We start from the raw sequence: 23,968 nt of genomic DNA, 5'->3' as shown, positions 1-23,968 counted from the left end.
ATGCATTGATCAGCAGGACCTCTTAAAAGAGATTTAAAAAAAAACCAAAACAAACTTTAGGACCTACCAGAGAGGTGACTTAAAAGAGAGGAAAAAAATAAACATGATGTAATGTGGTGGTTTGACCCTGGCTGGACTCCAGGTGCCCACCAAAGCCGCTCTGTCACTCCCCTCCTCAACCAGACAGGGGAGAGAAAATATAACGAAAGGCTTGTGGGTCAAGATAAGGACAGGGAGAGATCACTGACCAATTACTGCCACGGGCAAACCAGACTTGACTTGAGGAAAATTAATTTATTGCCAATCGAACCAGAGTAGGGTAATGAGAAATAAAACCAAATCTTGAAACACCTTTCCCCCACCCCTCCCTTCTTCCCAGGCACAGCTTCACTCCCAAATTCTCTACCTACCCTCCACCAGCGGTGCAGGGGGACGGGGAATGGGGTTGGGGTCAGTTCATCACACCTTGTCTCTGCTGCTCCTTTCTCCTCAGGGGCTGGACTCATCACTCGTTCCCTGCTCCGGCGTGGAGTCCTCCCCGGGCTGCAGGTGGAGATCTGCTCCCCCGTGGACCTCCCTGGGCTGCAGGGGGACAGCCTGCCTCACCGTGGTCTTCCCCACGGGCTGCAGGGGAATCTCTGCTCCGGCGCCTGGAGCATCTCCTCCCCTCCTTCTGCACTGACCTGGGGGTCTGCGGGGCTGTTTCTCTCACATGTTCTCACTTTTCTCTCTGGCTGTGGTTTCTGTGCCCCACAACATTTTTTTTCCCTTCTTAAATATGTTATCACAGCGGCACTACCACCATCGCTGATGGGCTCAGCCTTGGCCAGCGGTGGGTCCGTCTCGGAGCCGGCTGGCCTTGGCTCTGTCGGACATAGGGGAAGCTTCTAGCAGCTTCTCACAGAAGCCACCCCTGTAGCCCCCCTGCTACCAAAACCTTGCCACACAAACCCAATACACATAAATAGGAACTTGTAATTTTATTCTCGGTTGTTCGAGGAGTCTTTTTTTTTTTTACATTGGAAACTTGGACTCTACCATTTCATTATTTCACCAGCTTAGGCAATGTTAAAAAAGCAACCTAACAAGGGATTTGAATTTGAACCAAGAGGGAAGGTTTTCACCCTAGATTACCAAAAGGTGCACTTTCCTAATACATATTTATCTGTAAGGACATGCATGTTGGGCAGAGGAAGCTTTTCTTGAAAGATACAATACAAAACCTTTATCCTATCAATCACAAGGATGAATCCCACAATAAACATCTCTAGGGCTTCCCTGAGCTTCTCGGCTATTTCACATTTCTGATACTTTAAACACAAAAATCAGAATTATAAACAGACAATCCCCCAAGGAGCAGGATCTGAACTTTTTTCTGTCCAGCTCTATAGGATACAGCACAGCAAAAGAAAAAAAACAACAAAGGGGTGAAGGGGGAAAAAACCCAACCAAAAATTAAAAAACAAAGTGATTTGCTGGTCACCATTAAAGTGCATTCAGTTCCACCTCAGCTCTTCAACCCTGTGCTTACGCTATTTTCGCCCTCTCTCCCGAGGCCAAGCCCCATCGCGCTGGCTGGGGGAGCACGAGATCCTGCAGGCAGCAGGCAAGCGACCGTCTGCTCTCAATCGTTAGTTCACGGCGTGAAGGATGTTGAGAGCCCTGAGTTAGCTGGATGCCACATTAGACAGCGGATTTTGTAACATCTGCTGTCATTCAGAGGAGGGATTTCTTCTCATCACAGTGCTAAGACTTGCCATGGGGGCACCGGGGAGCTCCATCCCCTTAGTACCACGTATCCTGTAGGTAGGTTACTGCCTTCAGACAGCATGTAACGTCTCATCTGGAAGACAGCTGACAATTTTGGCTCTGCTCATACAAATGTCACCCTGAAGATTTAAATCACCGAATGATGAAGCTGCAGTTGCATCTGCTGAAGCCAAAGGATTCGAGAACAACGCTCAGCAGCACACGGCTCAGGGCTGCCAACCTCTGGAGAGGCTCCAGCATCGAGAGAGAAATTCAGAGGGGGGAAAATAAAAAAAATAAAAATCTCAAAACCCAAGGCAGAGCCCAGCCCTCCTACTGCCTTTCATGTGTGGGTATATACCACAGGGATCTGCTGCACCTCTACACAAGGGACGTGCCCTCGCCGTACTTCAGGCACCACCGGGCAGCAGCTCTGCCACTTATTGCACATAAAACGAACAGAGTGGCCACAGTGGCTCAGAGCAAGTGGAGAGATATTGTTTGGGACCAGCCATCTGGAGGGAAGCATCCTTGGACGTGCAGAGAGACCTGCTTCCTGCTTGGGCTTGAAAACTAGACGTGGCGATACCCTAGAGGAAGACTACGGTAAGAGCTGGCTCACCTTCAGCGAGGAAGGAGCATGGGCAAAGTCAACCCTGATCTGGCAGCAGTTTGTCCTCACTGCTGGTGTTGAGCCAAAGCCTGCTGATGTTCATGGAAAGTCAGTAACCGGCTGCAGTGCCTCTAATTAGTCCTGAGCTTGCTGGGGACTTAATTTGCCTCCAGCTAGAGCACGCAGGTCTCTCAAGGCAGCCGTCACTTGAGTTGTTAACACAAAGGTGGGATCCAGCGCTCCCACTGCAGAAACACAGACGTCCGTACCCGAGGGTATCACCTCCAAATCCCTTTGCGGTCAGCAGAGATAGGCGCTCCCGAGGCATACCGTGTCATCCCAGCACAGGCATCTAAAACAGGACAGATGAACCCTGCTCCAGAAGTATCTATTTCTCTTTGCTGACTGCAAAGGGAGTCTGGCTAGATCATACAGAGATGCTAGAGACAGGTAAAATTAGGCAAGATTAATTCCGCTCAAAGAGCGAGCACTACAGCCTCAAACACAGTGACAGTCTAACGGATCACCCCAGGAGACGTGACAACTTCAAGCCAGTGCTACACGTTCCCTGAGCCTGTCTTTGCCCACGGAGAAGAGGAAGTGCTGCCTCATAAATACTATTTACACCAGTTTGCTTAAATTAAAATTAATTTCTTGGGGGGAGGTAGAAGAGACAGATACTTCATACTGTGGGAGCTAAAGATATTGTCCTTCCTGGCCACCTTCACCCCTGTCAGTTGTAGGACAGGTACTGGATTAATCGCGGAGGAATATTTAGCTTGGCAATCTTCTCCAGTGCTCGCTGCCCGGCGGCTTTCCTCACCGTAACTCTGCAGAGCTGCGACAAACTCAGAGGCGTTTCTAAAATGAGAAAAGAGGATCCAAAGTCAGGGCTGCAGCTCAGCGGACAGCTGATCTTCCCACAGGAGCACAGACCTCCCAGGAGGGTGACGCCTGGCACCGTCCCTGCTGCGATCACAATCCTGGCTCTGCTTACAAGCGCTCGACCTCCCGCAGCACCCAGGCCCAAGGGAGGCACCGCAGAGCCATGGGCACGCTCTCCCAAGGCTCATCCCGATGCGAATCCCACCAGAAATAGCGAGCACAGCTGCAGTGCCCTTCTCCCAGTTCCCTTCCTTGCCTGCATCCCCTGAAGCCCAGCGGTGCCCACTGGATTACCTGCTCTGATCCACTGGGGCTATCCAAGACTTCCAGATTTCCCTTCGTGATGCTGTATTCAGCCTCAGCCACACTGTATATAGGTACAAAACCTACTTCCAACACTTCTGTACTGCTCTGTTTCTCCATCGAAGGACTGCATTAACCCTTTTCACTCAGCACTCTGCTGAGATCTCCAAGACAACTCCCCAAGCCCCTTCCAAACAGCCCCCAATCTGCAGCCCACAGCCTCAACACTGGGTGTCGATGCTCATGCACGGACCTACAGTGACAATCGGGCACGTTGCTCTGGAAGCAGTCATTTCGAAGAAGCTGCTATCCCTATCCCCACAGCCTTGGCAATCACCAGCCTCCAAGATCTGCATCTGTTCTGGATCTAGTCCCGACTTTAATGATACAAATCAAAAGAAAAAAAAAATACTAATAAAGCTAGCACAGTGCTTTTGCAACAGTCTGCGTTGAAAAGCAACTACACGTGCAGTTCTGCCAGCTGGGTTTAGTGGGCAGTAAACTCTGGCAAGATATAAGGAGTATTTATGGGCACGTAGGATGCAATCTCTTCAGCCAGCTCAGCTGCAGCCAGACCAGCACACTTCACTGCTCTCTAGGAAAAGAGAGCAATGAATAACTTGGAGGAGAGACTGCTACAGGAAGAAGAGAAGTCAGGGGGAGAAGGAGTTATAAGGTGCTCACCACACAAAGGACTGCAAAGCCAGAAAATTCTTTATTATTCTATAAGGAAGAAATTTTTCATTCTATAAGGAAGAATTTTTTTATGAGGAGGGTGGTGAGACACTGGAACAGGCTGCCCAAAGAAGTTGTGGATGCCCCATCATTAGAAGGGTTCAAGGTCAGGTTGGACAAGGCTTCAAGCAACCTGACACAGTGAAAGACGTCCCTGCCCATGGCAGGAGGCTTGGACTAGATGACCTTTAAAGGTCCCTTCCAACCCAAACCGTTCTGTGATTCTGTGATTCTATGATGTTTAGGATCATGTAGCGCAGCAGCAGTCCGCAAATGTTCAGAAGGGTCTGTGAATTACTCTGCTGAGGTCCTTTAAGGGTAACCAAGACAAAGATTGATTTAAAGCCACCCTCAAACGTCAGTCAAATGTCTCCTCCAAAATCACACAGCCAGCACAGCTAAAGTTTAACACGTTTCTTGCCCCAAATAAAATGAGTTTTCAACCAGGCAATTTCCTTGACCTGACTTAATGCACCAAAGCATAAATGCTGATGCTGACACATGAGAGGGACCTGAATTCAGTGAGGGCATGATTTGGACCATCTTACCACTATCATTCAACCACAATTAAGCAGAGCTAGGCTACAGCCAGCTGGCGTACATTTGCCACCAAGAACTCTACACCTTTACAGAAAAATGATCAGGGACCTACAAATCAAAGTGGACTGAGAATCATGATGTGGAGCAATGGAGTTGGCAGTCACTGAATTCCTGGGGCAGGGAATCATATCTCACTTACTTTCGTAGTACTCAAAGCACTTTGCTGTGGGACTGCTGCTCCAGGTGTAATCCGACGGCTTCTTTCCTCGGTTGTCCCTTGCGTAAATGTTTCCTCCAAATTCAATCAGCATCTCCACAAGATCTACATTTTTCACTTTTGCTGCATGGTGGAGGGCTGTTTCATGAAGTTTAGCAGCATTCACATTTGCCCCTGAGGCCAGAAAGAAAAATAAACCTGTTCATGAAAGCCTTCCTTGACCCAAACGTAAAGAGTGGTTTGACTGGAGAAAAAAATGCTGTTAAAACATGCACAAGCAACTAGAACGAGATCCAAACAAAACAGCACAAACAGGAAACCAAACTGCTGACCACGTTCTCGGTGCTGGCAACGCATGAGTTTTCTTCTTGGGCTTTATGTTTTCCTTGCAGAGAAAGGATTTTAGTCCATGCTACCGAGTAAATAAGCTGCTGAGTGCAAAGTTCAGAATTGCTTCCTGATCTGTGCTGTCCAAAGCCAGCAAAGAGCCATTCCCAGTTGTCTCAGTGGAGTGCTCCCACTCACGGCTAACAGTGACATCTTTGTTAACTATTTTAACAGAAATACCCCAGACCCATGAGAAGTTGCAGCTCGCCATCAGACATCACTGCGGGATCAAGTCTTAGTTACAGATTTTTTTTCTAAGAAAGTTTGGCTTTTATAAGCTGACAGCAAAAGGTTCTTCCAATCCCCCCACAACCGCTTGCATTTTATCAGTGGATTTGTTCAGCGGAGGCGAGCTGAACCTCACTGAATTCAAACAACTGACTTTTAGATATGTGTAGCCACAATGAACTCCCTTTATAACTAATGAGGAGAAACAGGCATTTCTGTGGAATTAATTAAAGGGTGCCCAAGACAAGAAACTGGAGGGGCTGGGAACAGGCTAGCTTAGATGAGTAATTTTTAAACAACTAACGTTCAGCAAAACAAATCCCCAACCCTGGGCCAAATCACCTCCTGGTAAGCACAGGCAAAGACAAGCAGTCCAACTTCAAATTCCCCCGAAGTTAGCAGCAAGAAAACTGGGATGTGAAACCTGGAGCACAGAACACTGACTTGAACATCCAGTGAACTCATCTGCGCATAACACTAACCAGATCTCCCTGAGGTATGAAGTGACTTCATCTCTGGTTTTCTGTACAACATCAAATCCTAACATCTCTCCCTAACACCTATCCAAAACCATAAGACTGTGCTACCAAAGCTGAACACATGCCCACCAGTTGATACCACTTTTGGGAAGAAGCTGAAACTTTGCTCTAGGGGGCTGAAGAGGTCTGAATTTTATTAAAATAAGAGAATGGGAATGTCACTGGGAACATCACAAACTGGATATTGACAGGCATACACTGAAAAAAACCTTAAGCATTAAGCTTTGCTCATGTAAAGGCAAAACCCTTTCACCTTTGCCATCTATATTATGCTGTGAATGAATAAGCTCTTCGACAAGAATGCCTCGGCGGAGCACCGAGGGAAATGCCGTGCACAGACACCACCATCTCCTGCCCACCCAGAAGCAAACCCTGTGGCTGCCATACCTGCTTTGAGCAGCAACTTTGCACAGTCCAGATGCTCCCTGGCACAGGCCACGTGTAGGGGAGTCCCGAAATGGCAGTCGTGAGCCTCCAAGTTCGCACCGACATCGATGAGGAGCTGCACGCACTCTGAGCTACCTTTAGAAAGGGAAGATGTGAGTGAAAAGAAAGGACGCAGCTCAAACGGGAGCGTATGGCATCAGGTTGACCCACAAACAGCCTGTTTAGTATTTGGGGTGATGGCTGCAAAATAGAAATGCTTGTGAGCCAACACAATACTCTCTAGGACCAAGACGGAGACCAGGACACAAGAAAGAGAGTCACATCTGCACGGCACTGAGCTAGAGCTAACAGGTCTCGCAGGGAGTCAGGTCAAACAAACCTGAATTCAAGGGTTTGCACTAAATCACCTGTTGTTCGTGGAGCTGGTTGTATTGCTGATCCTGCCCTGGGTGGATTAGATCACCTTCAAGACCACTCCGGCTTTACTTTTTCCAATGCTAATAATATCACTTAACAGAAAGCAGGCAGTCATCATCATCAAGCCTTAGGAAAAAGGCTTAAGGAGGAAAAGCTAAGCAAGAGCTCACAGCTACGTATTTAAGTAACTACCTGTTTGTCAAAAATGCTGTCTCCCACAGCCTTCATAGTCGAAGGGAAACTCTGTCCAGGACAGCATACAACAAAAACAGTGAAGGGGAGGAGAGAGGAGGTATTACATCTTACAAAGAGGAAACCGAGGCACAAGATTAAAAGATTTGGTCACAATCATCTAACAGGGACATTACTGCTCTCACATCCAGGCTTTCCTGCTGTTGTGTCCGTGCAAGTGTAAGTTCAGGGGAGGAATTACACTTAAATACCCTTCTGCCACTCCCCCTGCCTCTGCTGCTGTCACAGCCACCCCTGATGCTTCCTCCTGCTCCGTAACCCAGATCCAAATGTCCAGAAGAGGCTTGAGTAGAGGACGGAGGGAGCAGAGAGCAGCTGGCATGCACCAGCTGGGAAATTATTTTGGCCCCTGCAGTCTTCTCTTATCCCCTGGATAGACCGTCCAGCTGGAAAAGGCTGTCAGAGGGACAAGGAGCAGTACAGGCAGCAGCACTGCCCAACAGTCCCTGGCACCTTCTTTCCACCTGACAGCCTCCTCCAACAGCTCTGAACAACCAGGAAGGGTCTAGGACAGGACTACCTGATTAAGATGGTCTCGTGTCTTACTCAGAGCAATTTATTCCATCTCAATTTGGATCAGAGGGAAAGGATGCAAACTCCTCTCTGTTCACAAGAGCAAAGCTACTTTTTTGGCTGAAGGTTTTCTAATAGACCACCAAGAAGCTGGTGTTTTATCTGCCTCAGATCTTATCCCGTGTCTGTCATGCGGGATAAAAGCACCCAACACAACTGATGGCTTTATTCACCCGATACCACAGCACTTTGCATTCAGAATTCAACGGGAGATGTGCCCACGTAAGGCTGACATATTTGCAAGCTGTAATGGTCTGATAAGCAACAACAGCTTACAGTCAATTTAGGATACTTGGCAGCTGCTTTTTTTTCCCCCTCAAGTTGCAAATAACCATGTAAAGATAAGACCACACGGGCTTACCATTCATGCAGGCTTCGTGGAGAGGAGACGCTGTGTAAAGGGGAGGGTTCACCTTGGCACCGTGGGACAGCAGCACTTTCACACACTCTATGCTACCCGAGGCACAGGCGTCACAGAGCGGAGTGCTGCCATCAATATTCCTGGCATCCACCTTCAAGGCAGAAAAAAAAAATTAGGTACCCGCAGGCTGCTGTGTGGCAGTACTCTCTTGCCTACATTTCCACTTCTTTTAATCCTAGAAATATTCTGGGCTAGGGAAAGAGTTGGTTGCTACTGCCAGCAACCTGGTTCACGCTGTTCCCATCATTCTCAGGGCACAGACGCACATTAATGTCACAAGTTTCGGCTATTATTTCCACCATTATATTTTTCTACCACTCTCCGGCTGAAGGTTACAAGCCTTGTGCTGAGTAACACAACGCAACTCCTTGTTTGCTTTAGTGCAAAGCTCAGCTTCATCAGTGGACTCAGCCAAGCTGGCCGACTTTGCGCTGAGAAGGACTAGGGACAGTACACGTGCTCCACTTCGCCAGCTTTGCTCGGAGCATGGCTGTCTTCAGCGTGTGAGAAGTCACAAGCCCTTGAAGACAGTTGTCACCAGCTATATCCAGAGACTCTGGCTGATTTTTGTTTCCATTATAAAAATAAAAGTAACAGAAGAAATGAAAGAATAAATATAAGTCCCCTCTGGGAGCTACGTGTCCCCTGCTACCCTTCTGGCGCCTTGATTCATCCCAGTTAGCTTTACATACTTGAGTCATCTAAACTAGATTTCTAGTCACCCTGGGCTCTGTCGATAGTCAGTGAAGAGAGGAGGAGACACAGAAGTACTTCCAGGCAGTTGTTTTAAGTCCTCATCAAGCTCAAACACCCTCTGAAAAGGCCTGCCATCCTCTGCTGACTGTCAAGAAAGCCCAGGGTGATGAAGAAGAGCCTAGAGCTACGTGGGGAGAATCCAGATCTCAGAAATAACTTCAGACATCAAGATGAAGTTCCCAGTTGGATCAGACCCAAATACCCACCTGGGCGCCTGCAGCCAGCAGGAGCTTGACACATTGCGTTTGCCCTCGCAGGCTTGCCTCGTGTAACGGGGTGATAGAGTCGTAGGTGACTGCGTTGACGCAGGCTCCGCTCTCTATCAGCTGCTGCAGCTGCAGGATTTCTCCCCGCCTGGCTGCTTCATGAACCGGTGTTCGATCGGCCCAGAAGCCTAGAGAGGAAATAATAAATACATAAATAAATAAAACAATGCATACATGTGGAGCAAACGGGTCTCTGTGCTGGAGAAAAGCAGACGGGGAACGCGGGTGGGCAGCTAGAAGAGAGAGCTGGGAACGAGAAACTTATTCCACAACATGTCCCCACTCGGCATGTGATTTTAAGTTAGGTGCTTCATGTTTGTGCGTTCCCCATTGACTACTACCCTTGCAGGGACTGTTTGTAACGCTGGGTTCCCTTACAGTTTCTGAAATGCTTTGCTGTACTTGCTTCAAACTTTATCTAAGTACAAACCCAGCAGCATTCATTAGGTCCATATTCATCCCACTGTTTAGCATTGGGAGCACTGGTCCTCCTGGCTCCATCTAAAATCACTGGAAATGGGACACCTTCAGAGAGCAACTCAGCCCACCTAAAAACTATCTTCCCAAAAAGTCAACGGAGCTTCGACAGCGAAGTTGCTAGCTTCAAAGTCTTCGCTGAGCATCTACACTTACATGGGGCAAGTCTGGGCTTAGCTTCCCAGTACTAACTGACATCATCATCTCCTTTCAGGTGTGTTTAACTTTGAAGGAAGCAATGAGTAAAGAACAGCCCTGCACATTTTCACACATCCATCAGCAAGATAAATGCATCCTCCCTGTAAAAACACAGGCCTCGGTACCCTGCGAAAGCAGGCGTTACATGAACAGTATGGTACTGTCTGCACGCAGGTCAATACTAAAAACCATCGGCAAAACAGACCTCACAGCTATAGTTCCTGCCCTTTGAATACAAGGTCCGTAAGACCCCCATTTCAAGGCAGGCACTCACAGCTGTGGAGTGGGAGAAAAAGGATGATTTGCCTTATTTTTTAAAAAATAAACACCTTGTTATGTATTTCAGTTGGATTGACCATCCCTCCTCTCTCCAGCCCTAAACGCAGCATTTTATTTACCAGCATAAAGCAGCAAATGCTAACAGAAGCCAGTGGTTATGAAAGATGGCGCAGACTCCAAGAATAACACAATGCTGAGGTGTACAGTGGACTGAAACCACCTCCTGAAAGGGAATCACAAGGACCAGCATTTTCATTTTCACAGCACACAGTATGTGCAGGCTTTTTTATTTGCTTGTTAGATCCTCATTCCCTTTGCCAATATCCCTGGGCAGGCTGTTTTTCCTTCCCTGGAGCTTCTCGCGGTTTATGTCAGGAGAAGCAAGAAGTCCAAATGAGGATGGAGCTGTCAAATTGCCAGCCACCAAGCAGCATCACTTTGTCACCAAAACGACCAAGAATAGGAGGAATAAGCTCCAGCAGCATTGCATTAAGGGCTTATTATATAGCCCAAAAAAACCAAACTTGCAAACTGCAGGCTCTCAGATTTTTTTCCCTCCTACTGCACAATTCCTTACGGGGCAGGCTCACGTGAGAGATAACATCATCATTCCCTATGGATGCCGCTCACAGATCCACAATCCAGCCAGCTCCACTGGGGTTACGGAGCGGGAGGGAGACTGCAGCTGGGGCCAGACCTCCTAAATCTGCAGCACAGCATCGCTCAAGACTCAAGGGCTCAGCCTTGCCAGCTGAAGCACGACACAAGGGAGCACGGCCGGTTCCTGATGCAACTCGAGAGCATCACTACCAAGGGGACCAGCCGTGTAGCACAGATTTGCACCCACTACAGTCCTTCCGCGGGCTTGGCCCGCTGCTCCAGCCTGCTGTGCCCCATCTCAGGGTCATGATTTCCCAGCAGCCGTGCAAGCAGCTTTGTCACCTCCAGCCCTGCGGAGGTAACCTGGTAGGAGAAGGCAGGGTTTGGGTCTTCTGGGGTGTTACATGGCTCCCACCCGTCATCTCCCTCCGAGGAGGGAGCCATCCCCTCTCCCCAACACCGGCTCTTCGGATCACACACACACAAGCTAATTCCCGGAGGTACAATGATAATTCCCCATGCCCAGAAGCAGGGGCTCTCCTGAGAGCATCTTCACCTTCCTCTCATCCCTTGCCTTGGAAGAGGCCGCTCGCTCCCAAAACCATCCTGCCCACCCCTAAAGCATCCTGCCCACCCCCAAAACCACGCTGCCCACCTCTAAACCATCCTGCCCACCCCCAAAACCATCCTGCCCACCCCTAAAGCATCCTGCCCACCCCCAAAACCACGCTGCCCACCTCTAAACCATCCTGCCCACCCCCAAAACCATCCTGCCCACCCCTAAAGCATCCTGCCCACCCCCAAAACCACGCTGCCCACCTCTAAACCATCCTGCCCACCCCTAAAGCATCCTGCCCACCCCCAAAACCACGCTGCCCACCTCTAAACCATCCTGCCCACCCCTAAAGCATCCTGCCCACCCCCAAAACCACGCTGCCCACCTCTAAACCACCCTGCCCACCCCCAAAACCATCCTGCCCACCCCTAAACCATCCTGCCCACCCCCAAAACCACGCTGCCCACCTCTAAACCATCCTGCCCACCCCCAAACCGCGACGCTAACACCGCCCCCCACTCTAAACGCCCGCGTCTCCTCCCGGAGCGGACCGAGCCCAACCGCCCCACGGCCGCGCCGCCGCCACCCACGCACTGATCTCGCCCCGCAGGGAGCCGCTGCTGGCCGGGCTCTCCATGGCCCGGGCCCGCCGGCTCCGGCCTCCTCCGCCCCGTTCCGCCCCGTCCCGTTCCGTCCCGCTCCGTCCCGCTCCGCCTCCGGGCTCCCGGCTCCGGCCGCGGCGGCCGCCGGGAGTTGTAGTGCCCCGGGCGGCGCGGGTGAGGCGGGCTGCTGGGAGCACTGGTGCGGGCGGACTGGGGTGTGCGGGGGGGGTACTGCGTGTGGGGGGAGACCGGGACTGCTGGAAGTACTGGTGTAGGGGGGAGGGGGTACTGGGGGGGAGACTGGGACTGCTGGAAGTACTGGTGTAGGGGGGAGGGGGTACTGGGGGGGAGACTGGGATTGCTGGAAGTACTGGTGTAGGGGGGAGGGGGTACTGGGGGGGAGACTGGGATTGCTGGAAGTACTGGTGTATGTGAGGAGGGGGTACTGGGGGGGAGACTGGGATTGCTGGAAGTACTGGTGTAGGGGGGAGGGGGTACTGGGGGGGAGACTGGGACTGCTGGAAGTACTGGTGTATGTGAGGAGGGGGTACTGGGGGGGAGACTGGGATTGCTGGAAGTACTGGTGTAGGGGGGAGGGGGTACTGGGGGGGAGACTGGGATTGCTGGAAGTACTGGTGTAGGGGGGAGGGGGTACTGGGGGGGAGACTGGGATTGCTGGAAGTACTGGTGTAGGGGGGAGGGGGTACTGGGGGGGAGACTGGGATTGCTGGAAGTACTGGTGTAGGGGGGAGGGGGTACTGGGGGGGGAGACTGGGATTGCTGGAAGTACTGGTGTATGTGAGGAGGGGGTACTGGGGGGGAGACTGGGATTGCTGGAAGTACTGGTGTAGGGGGGAGGGGGTACTGGGGGGGAGACTGGGATTGCTGGAAGTACTGGTGTAGGGGGGAGGGGGTACTGGGGGGGAGACTGGGATTGCTGGAAGTACTGGTGTATGTGAGGAGGGGGTACTGGGGGGGAGACTGGGATTGCTGGAAGTACTGGTGTAGGGGGGAGGGGGTACTGGGGGGGAGACTGGGACTGCTGGAAGTACTGGTGTATGTGAGGAGGGGGTACTGGGGGGGAGACTGGGATTGCTGGAAGTACTGGTGTAGGGGGGAGGGGGTACTGGGGGGGAGACTGGGATTGCTGGAAGTACTGGTGTAGGGGGGAGGGGGTACTGGGGGGGAGACTGGGATTGCTGGAAGTACTGGTGTAGGGGGGAGGGGGTACTGGGGGGGAGACTGGGATTGCTGGAAGTACTGGTGTAGGGGGGAGGGGGTACTGGGGGGGGAGACTGGGATTGCTGGAAGTACTGGTGTATGTGAGGAGGGGGTACTGGGGGGGAGACTGGGATTGCTGGAAGTACTGGTGTAGGGGGGAGGGGGTACTGGGGGGGAGACTGGGATTGCTGGAAGTACTGGTGTAGGGGGGAGGGGGTACTGGGGGGGGAGACTGGGATTGCTGGAAGTACTGGTGTATGTGAGGAGGGGGTACTGGGGGGGAGACTGGGATTGCTGGAAGTACTGGTGTAGGGGGGAGGGGGTACTGGGGGGGAGACTGGGATTGCTGGAAGTACTGGTGTAGGGGGGAGGGGGTACTGGGGGGGAGACTGGGATTGCTGGAAGTACTGGTGTAGGGGGGAGGGGGTACTGGGGGGGAGACTGGGATTGCTGGAAGTACTGGTGTATGTGAGGAGGGGGTACTGGGGGGGAGACTGGGATTGCTGGAAGTACTGGTGTAGGGGGGAGGGGGTACTGGGGGGGAGACTGGGATTGCTGGAAGTACTGGTGTAGGGGGGAGGGGGTACTGGGGGGGAGACTGGGATTGCTGGAAGTACTGGTGTAGGGGGGAGGGGGTACTGGGGGGGAGACTGGGATTGCTGGAAGTACTGGTGTAGGGGGGAGGGGGTACTGGGGGGGAGACTGGGATTGCTGGAAGTACTGGTGTATGTGAGGAGGGGGTACTGGGGGGGAGACTGGGATTGCTGGAAGTACTGGTGTAGGGGGGAGGGGGTACTGGGGGGGAGACTGGGATTGCTGGAAGTACTGGTGTAGGGGGGAGGGGGTACTGGGGGGGAGACTGGGATTGCTGGAAGTACTGGTGTAGGGGGGAGGGGGTACTGGGGGGGAGACTGGGATTGCTGGAAGTACTGGTGTAGGGGGGAGGGGGTACTGGGGGGGGAGACTGGGATTGCTGGAAGTACTGGTGTATGTGAGGAGGGGGTACTGGGGGGGAGACTGGGATTGCTGGAAGTACTGGTGTAGGGGGGAGGGGGTACTGGGGGGGAGACTGGGATTGCTGGAAGTACTGGTGTAGGGGGGAGGGGGTACTGGGGGGGAGACTGGGATTGCTGGAAGTACTGGTGTAGGGGGGAGGGGGTACTGGGGGGGAGACTGGGATTGCTGGAAGTACTGGTGTATGTGAGGAGGGGGTACTGGGGGGGAGACTGGGATTGCTGGAAGTACTGGTGTGGGGGGGAGACTGGGATTGCTGGAAGTACTGGTGTAGGGGGGAGGGGGTACTGGGGGGGAGACTGGGATTGCTGGAAGTACTGGTGTAGGGGGGAGGGGGTACTGGGGGGGAGACTGGGATTGCTGGAAGTACTGGTGTAGGGGGGAGGGGGTACTGGGGGGGAGACTGGGATTGCTGGAAGTACTGGTGTAGGGGGGAGGGGGTACTGGGGGGGAGACTGGGATTGCTGGAAGTACTGGTGTATGTGAGGAGGGGGTACTGGGGGGGAGACTGGGATTGCTGGAAGTACTGGTGTAGGGGGGAGGGGGTACTGGGGGGGAGACTGGGATTGCTGGAAGTACTGGTGTAGGGGGGAGGGGGTACTGGGGGGGAGACTGGGATTGCTGGAAGTACTGGTGTAGGGGGGAGGGGGTACTGGGGGGGAGACTGGGATTGCTGGAAGTACTGGTGTAGGGGGGAGGGGGTACTGGGGGGGAGACTGGGATTGCTGGAAGTACTGGTGTAGGGGGGAGGGGGTACCGGGGGGGGAGACTGGGATTGCTGGAAGTACTGGTGTATGGGGGGAGGGGGTACTGGGGGGGAGACTGGGATTGCTGGAAGTACTGGTGTAGGGGGGAGGGGGTACTGGGGGGGGAGATTGGGATTGCTGGAAGTACTGGTGTAGGGGGGAGGGGGTACTGGGGGGGAGACTGGGATTGCTGGAAGTACTGGTGTATGCGAGGAGGGGAGTACTGGGGGGGAGACTGGGATTGCTGGAAGTACTGGTGTAGGGGGGAGGGGGTACTGGGGGGGGAGACTGGGATTGCTGGAAGTACTGGTGTATGGGGGGAGGGGTACTGGGGGCACTGGTATATGTAGGGAAGGGTACTTGGGGGACTGGGGGTGGAAGGGGATACTGGGGACACTGGTGTGGTGGGAGGGGTAGTGAATGTACTGGTGTATGTGGGGAGGGGGTACTGGGGACACTGCTGTGTGGGGGAATGGGTACTGGGGCACTGGTGTTTGGGGAGACTGGAGGCACTGGTATATGTGGGGAGGGGGTTCTGAGGACACTGGTTTGTGTAGGGATCAGGTACTGATGAGACAAGGAGGACACTGCTGTATGGGGGGAATTGGTACTGGGGGGACTGGTGTATGTGGGGAGGAAGGTACTGGTGTGTGGTGGGAGGGGGATATTGGGAGCATTGGTGTATGCAAATGTGGTACTGGGGCACTGGTGTGTGTGGGCAGGTGGCATCTGGTGCGTGGGGAAGGGGTACTGGTCCATGTGAGAAAGCGGTCTTTGGGGGAACTGGAGTGTGGGAAGGGATACTGGGATCACTGGTGTGTGTGGGGGGGGAGGGGGTAGTGGTGGCACTGGTGCAAAGAAACCAGGGTGCTGACAGCAGGTAGGGGAGGCTGGAGGGGCCCATGAAACTGGTGTAGGACACGGGGAGATGCTGGGAAGGTGACCTGGGGACACAGGGTGTTTTGCGGGGAGGTAGGGCTGGGGGTCCAGGGATTGAGGAGAGCTGGGGAGGGGGCTCAGCGTGGAGGGAAAGGACAGGCTGGGACGGCCACCGTGCAGCCGTGGGATGGGGTGCAGGAGCTGGGTGAGAATGTGTTTGGGGGAGTTGCTGTGGCAAAGAGAGGTTTGGGGTGTGCTGGAGCAGACTGGAGAGAGCACTGGGGAGGGGTAGAAGTGGGGCAACTTATGTGCCAAAAATGTGGTGGGACTGTTTTTCCTGGGTCCCAGACGGCAGCAGAGTCCACTCAGGTCCCAGGGCTAAGTGAGCTGCTCTTCCAGAGTCACCAGGACCAGAGTGAGTTCATTGGTAATTATGTCATTGATGATATTACCTCCTGGAAACAGCATGTCACACGTGCAACGCGGAGCAGGGAGCCAGGCCTCCCGGCCTCTCCGTAAGGGCTGGCATTTCTTAGCTATTTGTATTATGGTTGAACTCCCCAGTTTTGCTGGGTCATCCTGTCGATGGCGGCTCTGCAAAATTTACTAGTAGGTAAGACAGCAGAAACAGAAGCACAGAAAGGTGAAGTGATTTGCCAAAGATGACAAAAAGAAATCAGTGCAAGGCTGAAACTACAGCCTGAATCGCTTGATTCCCACTTGCTTCACCCAGGAGAGTGCAGCCCTTCTCTACCACTTCTCCGCTGTCTACCCCAGATTTCTGCTCTCTCAGGGTGGGAGCTAGGGTAAGACGCATTCCTTAAAATCTTTATTTTAAAGCTTCCAAAATAACTGTGCCCACATGGAGGCAGCAGCAGAACCTGCAGGAAACATCCACGTACCAGGCTTGATCATGCAGATGAAACCATTAACAGCGTTGCTGGTGTCTCGGGTATCCAGTCCCCACCACATCAGCTCACCTGCTGCAGGGACATGGCTCCAAGCATATCCTTTTCCTTGGTTCAGGAGCCCTGCACAGCAGCTGCATCTCATCAACAAATTGCTGATCAGTTACCCAGGGTCATGGAGTGGGAGAGAAGCCACAGCAACCAAACTGCAGGAGACTGGAGCCAAATGTCAGCATATCACTCAGAATATGAACATAAATGTCTCCAACTGCCCTAAAATCTTTCCCATTCTCCTCTGTTTCTCCCATCTTACCACCTAGGACTAAAACCAAACAGCCAGGTAACACACAGACTTCATCTTCCACCTTCCCCTCCTCCTCCATCTGTAAATTGCTGTTCTTTGCAGTAGAGACGTAGGAGAAAGAACACAAGGCTCTACAGCGATCTGCTGTTCATCTGTGGATTTTCTTCCCCTGCGTGCCAGGTTCCCCCTCCTGCCCCACACTTGTGTAGTCACATCCAGAAATATAAAGCATTTGTTGTCCTAATTCCCAATGGATTATTTAGGTAGCTGATATTTATGAGGACTTTGTAAGAGGCCTTGTGCCTGTATGTTTGTTTTGCCTTGGCAAAGCAATTTACCCAAAGAGAAGCCAGACCTGTGGGTTGGCGTCTGTGTGGGCAAGGAGTTAAATCTGGGTGCTGTTTTGAGAAGTGCAACTTGACTCTGCACTTCCTGAACTCTCAAAAAGGTGCCACAAACTCAAAAAACTGACACCTTGAATTTTCTCTAGCGGAGCCAAGCTTTGTCAAGCTTGCGCAAGTGCCGTGCGATAGTGTTGTTAACCTTTTCTCATTTACATCCAGGTCTTGAAAGAAGAAGCGTGTATCAGCTTTGTTGTGTGTCCTACTTTTATTACACTCCCAGTCTTGCAGTTTTCCCCTGACGTCCTTCCCAAATTGCTGGAGTAAGTAAGCACGGAGACATAAGAAATGGATTAAAAACAGAGACCAAAAAAATCCCCTTCACCCCAACCAACCTCTGCAGGAGTAGATCTGCAAGGAGAGCTGCTCCTCCAAGGAGAGATTCTGCAGGATTCCTTCAGTTCATGGTCCTGCCGTACATTTGCAATTCTGTTCATGTTTTTCATTTTGCCCACCTGCTTTGCATTTGTATGTGCGCTTCTCAAGTGGTTGGGAGCTATGCTCTAGGGTACACAGGAAGCTGAAGAACACCTGCTTCCCCCTTCCATCCACAGCAGGATAAAAGATGAAACCATATTTTTAAAAAAAACCCAAACATTAAAATTAGATTTTTAGAAAAAGTAAAATTCTACTGCTTCTTGCTCTTCTGCAGTGACTATACTTCTAAAATAGAAATCTGCCCTGTGCTTGTTCTCCACTTTGATGGAAAAATCAATGTTTTCCAGTAGTGGACATTTTTCTCCTGAAAATATTAATTTTGAAGGAAACAAATTTTCCTTTGCTGGAGGATGATATTAAGTAACTCCAGTGGGAAACTTCTGGTCAACACTTCTGGTCAAGTGGTAGACATGCTGCCGCTTTCATGTAGTAAGAAAATCAAGTGTGTCTGCACTAACTGCATAAAAACTAAAATTGCTACACCCTGTCAGCTGCAACAGTATGAGGATTAGCCCAGGATGGGACCTCTCAAAACATGAGGTGTTATTTTTTATGTCTGTATGTTGCAGCCATTCATTCCACCCTCAAAGGCAGGACAAGAGAGCTGTGTAATTGTGTTTAAATTTTTCAGGGTTTCCATTCCCTATTTAAAGATGCAAAGAGCTGGCATGCCAGCACCGTAACAGAAACCCAGACAACAGGGCTGGAAGTGATCTTGGAAGACCATGTAAATTCTCTCACTTCTTGCCCCAAGGTGGGTCCAGGGATGAATTTAAGAAGTGAATAAACTCATCTGCTTAGTGCAGGAGAATAGCAGGTAGAGATGGAAATACTCTGCGGACCTGCATATAACGTCAGCTGCAGTTCAGACAGTGCTGGGGGTTAATCAGCTGTAGATAATGAAATTATTATACAGACAATAATATGAAGAGATAAGTGCTGTGTCTACGTCAGTTTGATAAGATCAGGAGTAAGTGTTCCTATTTCAAAACATATCCCTATATACACAACACCTGAAAGCAGAAGGCTAAGAACAATGACATTTTAACGTTCCCAAAGCCCTTATCTGGCCTCCAGCAAACCACTCACTGCCTCAGTTTTCTCCTCAATAAAATATGGATATTACTGATTTATAACATCTGCCTGATGGAGGAGTTTAAGCATCACTGAATGGGCTGATGTGGCTTACAGCAGGAGAAACTTTATTCTCTGAGACCAGCCAGCACCTCTTCAGCCTCACCTGGCTCTTCGGTAGGGAGAATGCAGGATTGCATGGAAGGAGATAGATTAGAGGTTAGAAATAGCACAGTCAAAGTGGGAAAGAAGTGGTTGTGGAGGAGGATCATGGATACAATATAAATTTCCATCTATGAGAAAGTAATCCACTGTAAATATCACTTAGCTGAACAGGATCACTTGCCTGCATGTGCAGATAGTCTGAAATAAGACTGGTACAACCAACTCCAGCCTCACACAAGCCGTTATCAGCTCTGAAGATAATAACGATTGCAAATGCTCCCTATGTTTAATTACTACAGGACTGATTACTGCAAAAGAAGAAAAAGATACTCTGTTTAGGAGATCTGCATGGTCTTGAACACACGGCCTCGTTTTGCCATGATCAAACGGTAACATTTTGGTTATAGAAAGAGCTTGTATCTCCTCACTTCAGTCTTATGCCTGGTAAGGAGTAATAATTGGTGTTTAGACTCTCTCTTCAGAGACTGTCAGGCTTACATTGCAAAAATATAGGATAAGCAGCACAGCTATTAATTTTTAATAACTACCTCAATAATGATTTTTAAAAAATGGGGAAAAATTGGTAAAGGGGCTTAAAAAAAAATCACTTGCTCACCACTGAAAATGCTCATCTGCACTTTGTCACATTCTTGTCATCTTTGACTCATTTCCTGAGTGGACCTTGTAGCTGCCTGTGCAGTGTGTGGTTTTACACCATTGTGAAAACACTGTAAAACAAGCTGGGTTTTGTTAGAGGCTTTTGTAGGGGGTTGGTTGGTTATTTGAACAACTTTGGTTCTGATTCCCCAATGCCGCTAGAACTATTTAAATGTTTGTCATCACAACTCAAACAAAAGGTTGGTTTCATAGGAATTTGCAAGATACCAAAATAGCCAAAAAAACGAACACAAGAATAAACCAAACCAGAAACCAAAAATCTTAACTGTGCTTTACTGCGGGAGGTGTACACTGCATGAATACACCATGAACAGATACCAGAGTTCAATGGCAATGAATATACAACGCATTTTCCAGCCAACACAAGAAGCAGCATGTCACTAATGGGCATGTCGTGAAGTGGAGAGTTATTTGGGATTTCCTCAAAGAGATGAAAGACTCTTGACAGATCAGTAGGCTCGGAAAATGTGCTGCCCTATCTAGATAAGCGTATGCTGGGAAGGTAAGAAGGAAGATTTTGAGGGAGAAGACTCAATCAGCTATTTCTCTGGGAGGAATAATCCTCTGCATTTAATCTCAATCTGTCTGTCACCTGCAGACTTGCAAAGCATATGAGAATTGTTACAGACATTCTCAGAGAAACCACATACTCGTACCATTGTGCTGGAGGATTCCTGCATCCGTATAGAGCTGGAGATAGTATTTGCGGTGGTATTTTTGAAGACTTTCCCCCATTACTGAAAGACATGACAAAATTAAAGGTCTTGGGCAAAACTTGGTTCTCTTGCTGCAAGATCCCAAAGTGATTATGGGAGTTTCGCTTGAGTTGAGTGAAGGATGGGGCAAGACAGCTTTATGGGGGATGACATACACTTTGACAGTGTTGTAGAATAAACTGTTGTTGTTCTTGGGTCAAGAAGTTCCTGACTTTGCATTTCATGCTTTTCCATGCAGTTTGGTTTGAAAATAGAAAATTTTTACAGAAAATAAGAGTAGAGCAGAAATGAGTGGGAGCAAACCTCTTTCTGTCCACCTGGATTAAACCAGAAGGGCTCAAACTTTGTGGTCATGTGCAGCAGCCATTTCTGAGCTAGCTGCCTGCTCCCACCCCTTCTCAAGTGCCCAGAAGCCTTTGCATAAACTTTTCATGGTCTGAACATAACACCTTTAAAAAGACCTCTGCAGTTTTTCTGGGCATACCAGCAAGAATGACCAAACATGATGGGCTACCAAAGAGGTCAAACAAGCCCACAAGTTCTCTTTTCCCACTTTCTCTTTCAGTTAAGGTCCTGGGCAATACTTCCCAACCCAAATGGCTCTGAACCCAATATTTTACCACAGTACATCAAAAGTTCCTCAAATGACAAATGCTGGGGCCTATCTGACCCTCCAGATTGGCCTGGTGATGCTGCACCTAGGAAGGCTTCTGGTTCAGGCTCATTTCTGTTCAAAAACAGGCAATTTCATGGCACAGACTTGTACAAAAAGATCAGTCAGGACCAGTCCTGCTCTGCTTCATTCCTGAAAACACTACCTGGGAAGGCAAACTTCATCTTGAAATAAAACCATGCTAGAGTCCCACTGTGACAGGAGCCCATCTTGCCTCTTCTCCCTGCTGTAGCCACTTACCTGCAGTTCCTCTCGGTTTCTGCAGTTGCCCTTCTCCCCTCTGGACACGTCTGTCCAAAGTCTCCACAGCAGAGGAACACCAGGGTTTTCAGCACCCTCCCAAAAGGCACCCATGATATTTCCATGTGCTTGCATTTTACCTCTTGGACCTGCTTTAATCTGTCCCAACAGCCATACCGATGAAAGAATAGTCACGCTGGGCATCAGCGGTATCAGCCAGCCATGGGCTTCATGATTTTGCTTTGAGGTCTACACAAATGCAAACACTTATTCAGAACTACCTTGAGCCACTGGTGACCTCCTCCCATCTGGACTCCCTCCGCAGCAGCTAAGGGGACGGTCTACCCTTTGGATGTTGTCATGAGCAGGAGAGGAAAAGGGTCCTCCAGCAGACCACTGATTTTCTAGAAAATTGAAGAAATTGGTCTGTGAAACCACTACCTTGCTGTCAAATTGGGCTGAAACTGGCTAATGGCTTCAAAAGTTAGTGGAAGAGACAGACTGACAGAAATAGTACAGTCACAAGCCTTGTTTCCATTGGAAACCAAGCGAAAACCAAACCACTCTCTCATGCCACATAAGGAAATAGGAGAAAATCAAAGAGAAACTCAGTGTTTCCATGTATTTGTGTCATCTGCTGTCCCATGATTCACACATGGCAGGAAAAGGGGAGGGAGCCCGCAGGTCCTATGCCATCCAGCATCTGCAGGCTATGTTTGCAGACTTCACGCAGCGCTGGGACTCCTGATGCTGCCCCACACAGTCAAGAATTATTTCAAACCTAATTATTTGCTTTATTGTTGTGTGTTTTCTTTCAGCAGGAGGCCACTGTCATTTTCAGGAACTGCTTCTTCCACCTCCCAGTTGACTCATTTCATTGCGACTATTTTCTTTCACAGAGTGACTGACAGCATCTGCAGGCATCATTCATTTTTTTCTGAATAAAAGAGGAAATAGGTCTTCAGATGACTACTTCTTTATTTTAGACTTGCAAGTTTGCCAGAACTTTATGACTCATTCTTTCAAAGAAGCCAAAATAGGGTATTGCCAGGAACTAGGTCCCCACCAGTTAGGTCATAGGCTCTCCTCTTGCACAGACCACACGTGCCACCGCCCCAAAAGGCAGGAGGCACCAAACAGCAACATAGAAACTCCAGTTAGAAATGGTCTGACCTCCAGAGGCTCCAGTTGTTACTCTCCCCAGCAAAATGATGACAAAATTCCCTCAAATTCCTTGTTTTTCTAATAGATGAAACAGGAATAGATCATTGAGAAAGGAGCTCTCACCAGAAATCCTACCTTTCCTCATCAGAAATAATTTCTAATACTAGAATACTCGTGTTTCATTGTGGTGGTGGCTGAACAGTCACACTCGAGGGGGAAAGCCGGGCGCTCTGCCTGCGGATCTGCTCTTCCTTACAGATGCTGCAGAAGCTCAGAGCCCTTTTTGTGTCTGCTAGGTCGAGGCACACAGTTACGTGGGGCTGTTCATCTTACACGTTCATCTTACACCCTCACTGGGCAACTGGGGACACCAACCCTGCACAGCTATTTCTGTCTCACCTCACCTGACCACTACGGCATGGGAACACAAAGAAAGAAAAAATCTTACTCCTAGCTGTGTTTAGGACTAGCAAGAATTCCAGTCTTTGATATGTCAGCAGGAGCTAGAAGAATCAGTGGATCCAGCAAATCGGAGATACACTGCTACGCAGTCAGAGCACGAGACTGCCATCAACACTGCCCTTACTGACTGTAGGACGCCAGAAAAATCACTTACTCTTCCTCATGCCTTAATTTTTTTACTGGGTAGTAGCATTTTGCACTCTCTGCTGCTGCAGTAGTAAATTCTTAGGATGGGTGAAGTATCTGTAACGGCATGTTACTGACCTGCAGCATTGCTTTGAGTAATAAGTGACTTATAAGTGAGCTGTCACATTGTCACCTCATTGTTCTTTCTCCTTTTTTCCTTTGTTTGCAAATCTTTCCTGCTAAGGCTACGACTACCCCAGCACGCGAAAATACACCTGACGAGGTCAGCAGAGCTAAACCAGAGCCTGGGCACTGGGGAGCTGAGTACAGAAATGGGCTGTGCAAATACCAGCAAGGATTGGGAATCAGCGTCTCCATAAATTTATTAGCTCAGATGGACGATCGCACAGAATGTCCATGATGCGCATCGCTGTGCAGATACAGCACCACGGATCTCATTGGCAAAAGTACCTGAAATCTTGGGTGGGCTCCCCTCCAAGCACCCGCCAGACTTATTGCCCAGCACAGCTGAACACACGTTCATGCAACGCAACCATTGACCCATCATTCAGCACACCGTGTTCGCTTGCGTAAGAGGCTGGGCAAGGCCAGATCACCCTGTTCCCTGCTCCAACATCTACTGAAACATTGACTATTTGCTGCATTCACAACATCCCTGAAAAGCTGCTGAGCCTGGTGAACCCTAAAAACTGTCATCTGCTCCTACTATTTTCCACGTAGGGTCCAACGATACTGTGACAAGGCAACTCAGAACCATC

The 23,968-nt window shown here is 50.1% G+C and overlaps 1 protein-coding gene and 1 long non-coding RNA gene across 6 annotated transcripts; one reads left to right on the top strand and one right to left on the bottom strand.

Moving 5' to 3' along the window:
* Window positions 1-965: 965 nt before the first annotated feature.
* Window positions 966-12,086, bottom strand: ASB13 (ankyrin repeat and SOCS box containing 13). Its single transcript, XM_069801523.1, has 6 exons — window positions 11,973-12,086; window positions 9,209-9,396; window positions 8,187-8,337; window positions 6,584-6,718; window positions 5,025-5,216; window positions 966-3,223 (listed from the first exon to the last, which is right to left on the bottom strand). Exons 1-6 carry the CDS (start codon window positions 12,013-12,015, stop codon window positions 3,096-3,098), a joined length of 837 nt encoding a protein of 278 aa, XP_069657624.1. The 5' UTR covers window positions 12,016-12,086; the 3' UTR covers window positions 966-3,095.
* A 4,052-nt stretch (window positions 12,087-16,138) lies between these two features.
* On the top strand, window positions 16,139-22,397 carry LOC138688924 (uncharacterized). 5 transcript variants are annotated; one of them, XR_011327694.1, is made up of 3 exons: window positions 16,139-16,267; window positions 16,681-17,088; window positions 17,616-22,397. It is a non-coding gene; the product is annotated as an uncharacterized lncRNA (long non-coding RNA). The 5 variants fall into 5 exon arrangements; XR_011327695.1 differs by having other exon boundaries at window positions 16,681-17,716; window positions 19,430-22,397; XR_011327696.1 differs by having other exon boundaries at window positions 16,681-17,716; window positions 17,797-22,397.
* Window positions 22,398-23,968: the final 1,571 nt, after the last annotated feature.

This window comes from Haliaeetus albicilla, chromosome 14 (assembly GCF_947461875.1).
Source record: "Haliaeetus albicilla chromosome 14, bHalAlb1.1, whole genome shotgun sequence".
In the NCBI taxonomy this organism is placed as follows: Eukaryota; Metazoa; Chordata; class Aves; order Accipitriformes; family Accipitridae; genus Haliaeetus; species Haliaeetus albicilla.
The sequence above is the reverse complement of the archived record's forward strand: the minus strand, read 5'-3'. Positions and strand labels throughout refer to the sequence as shown.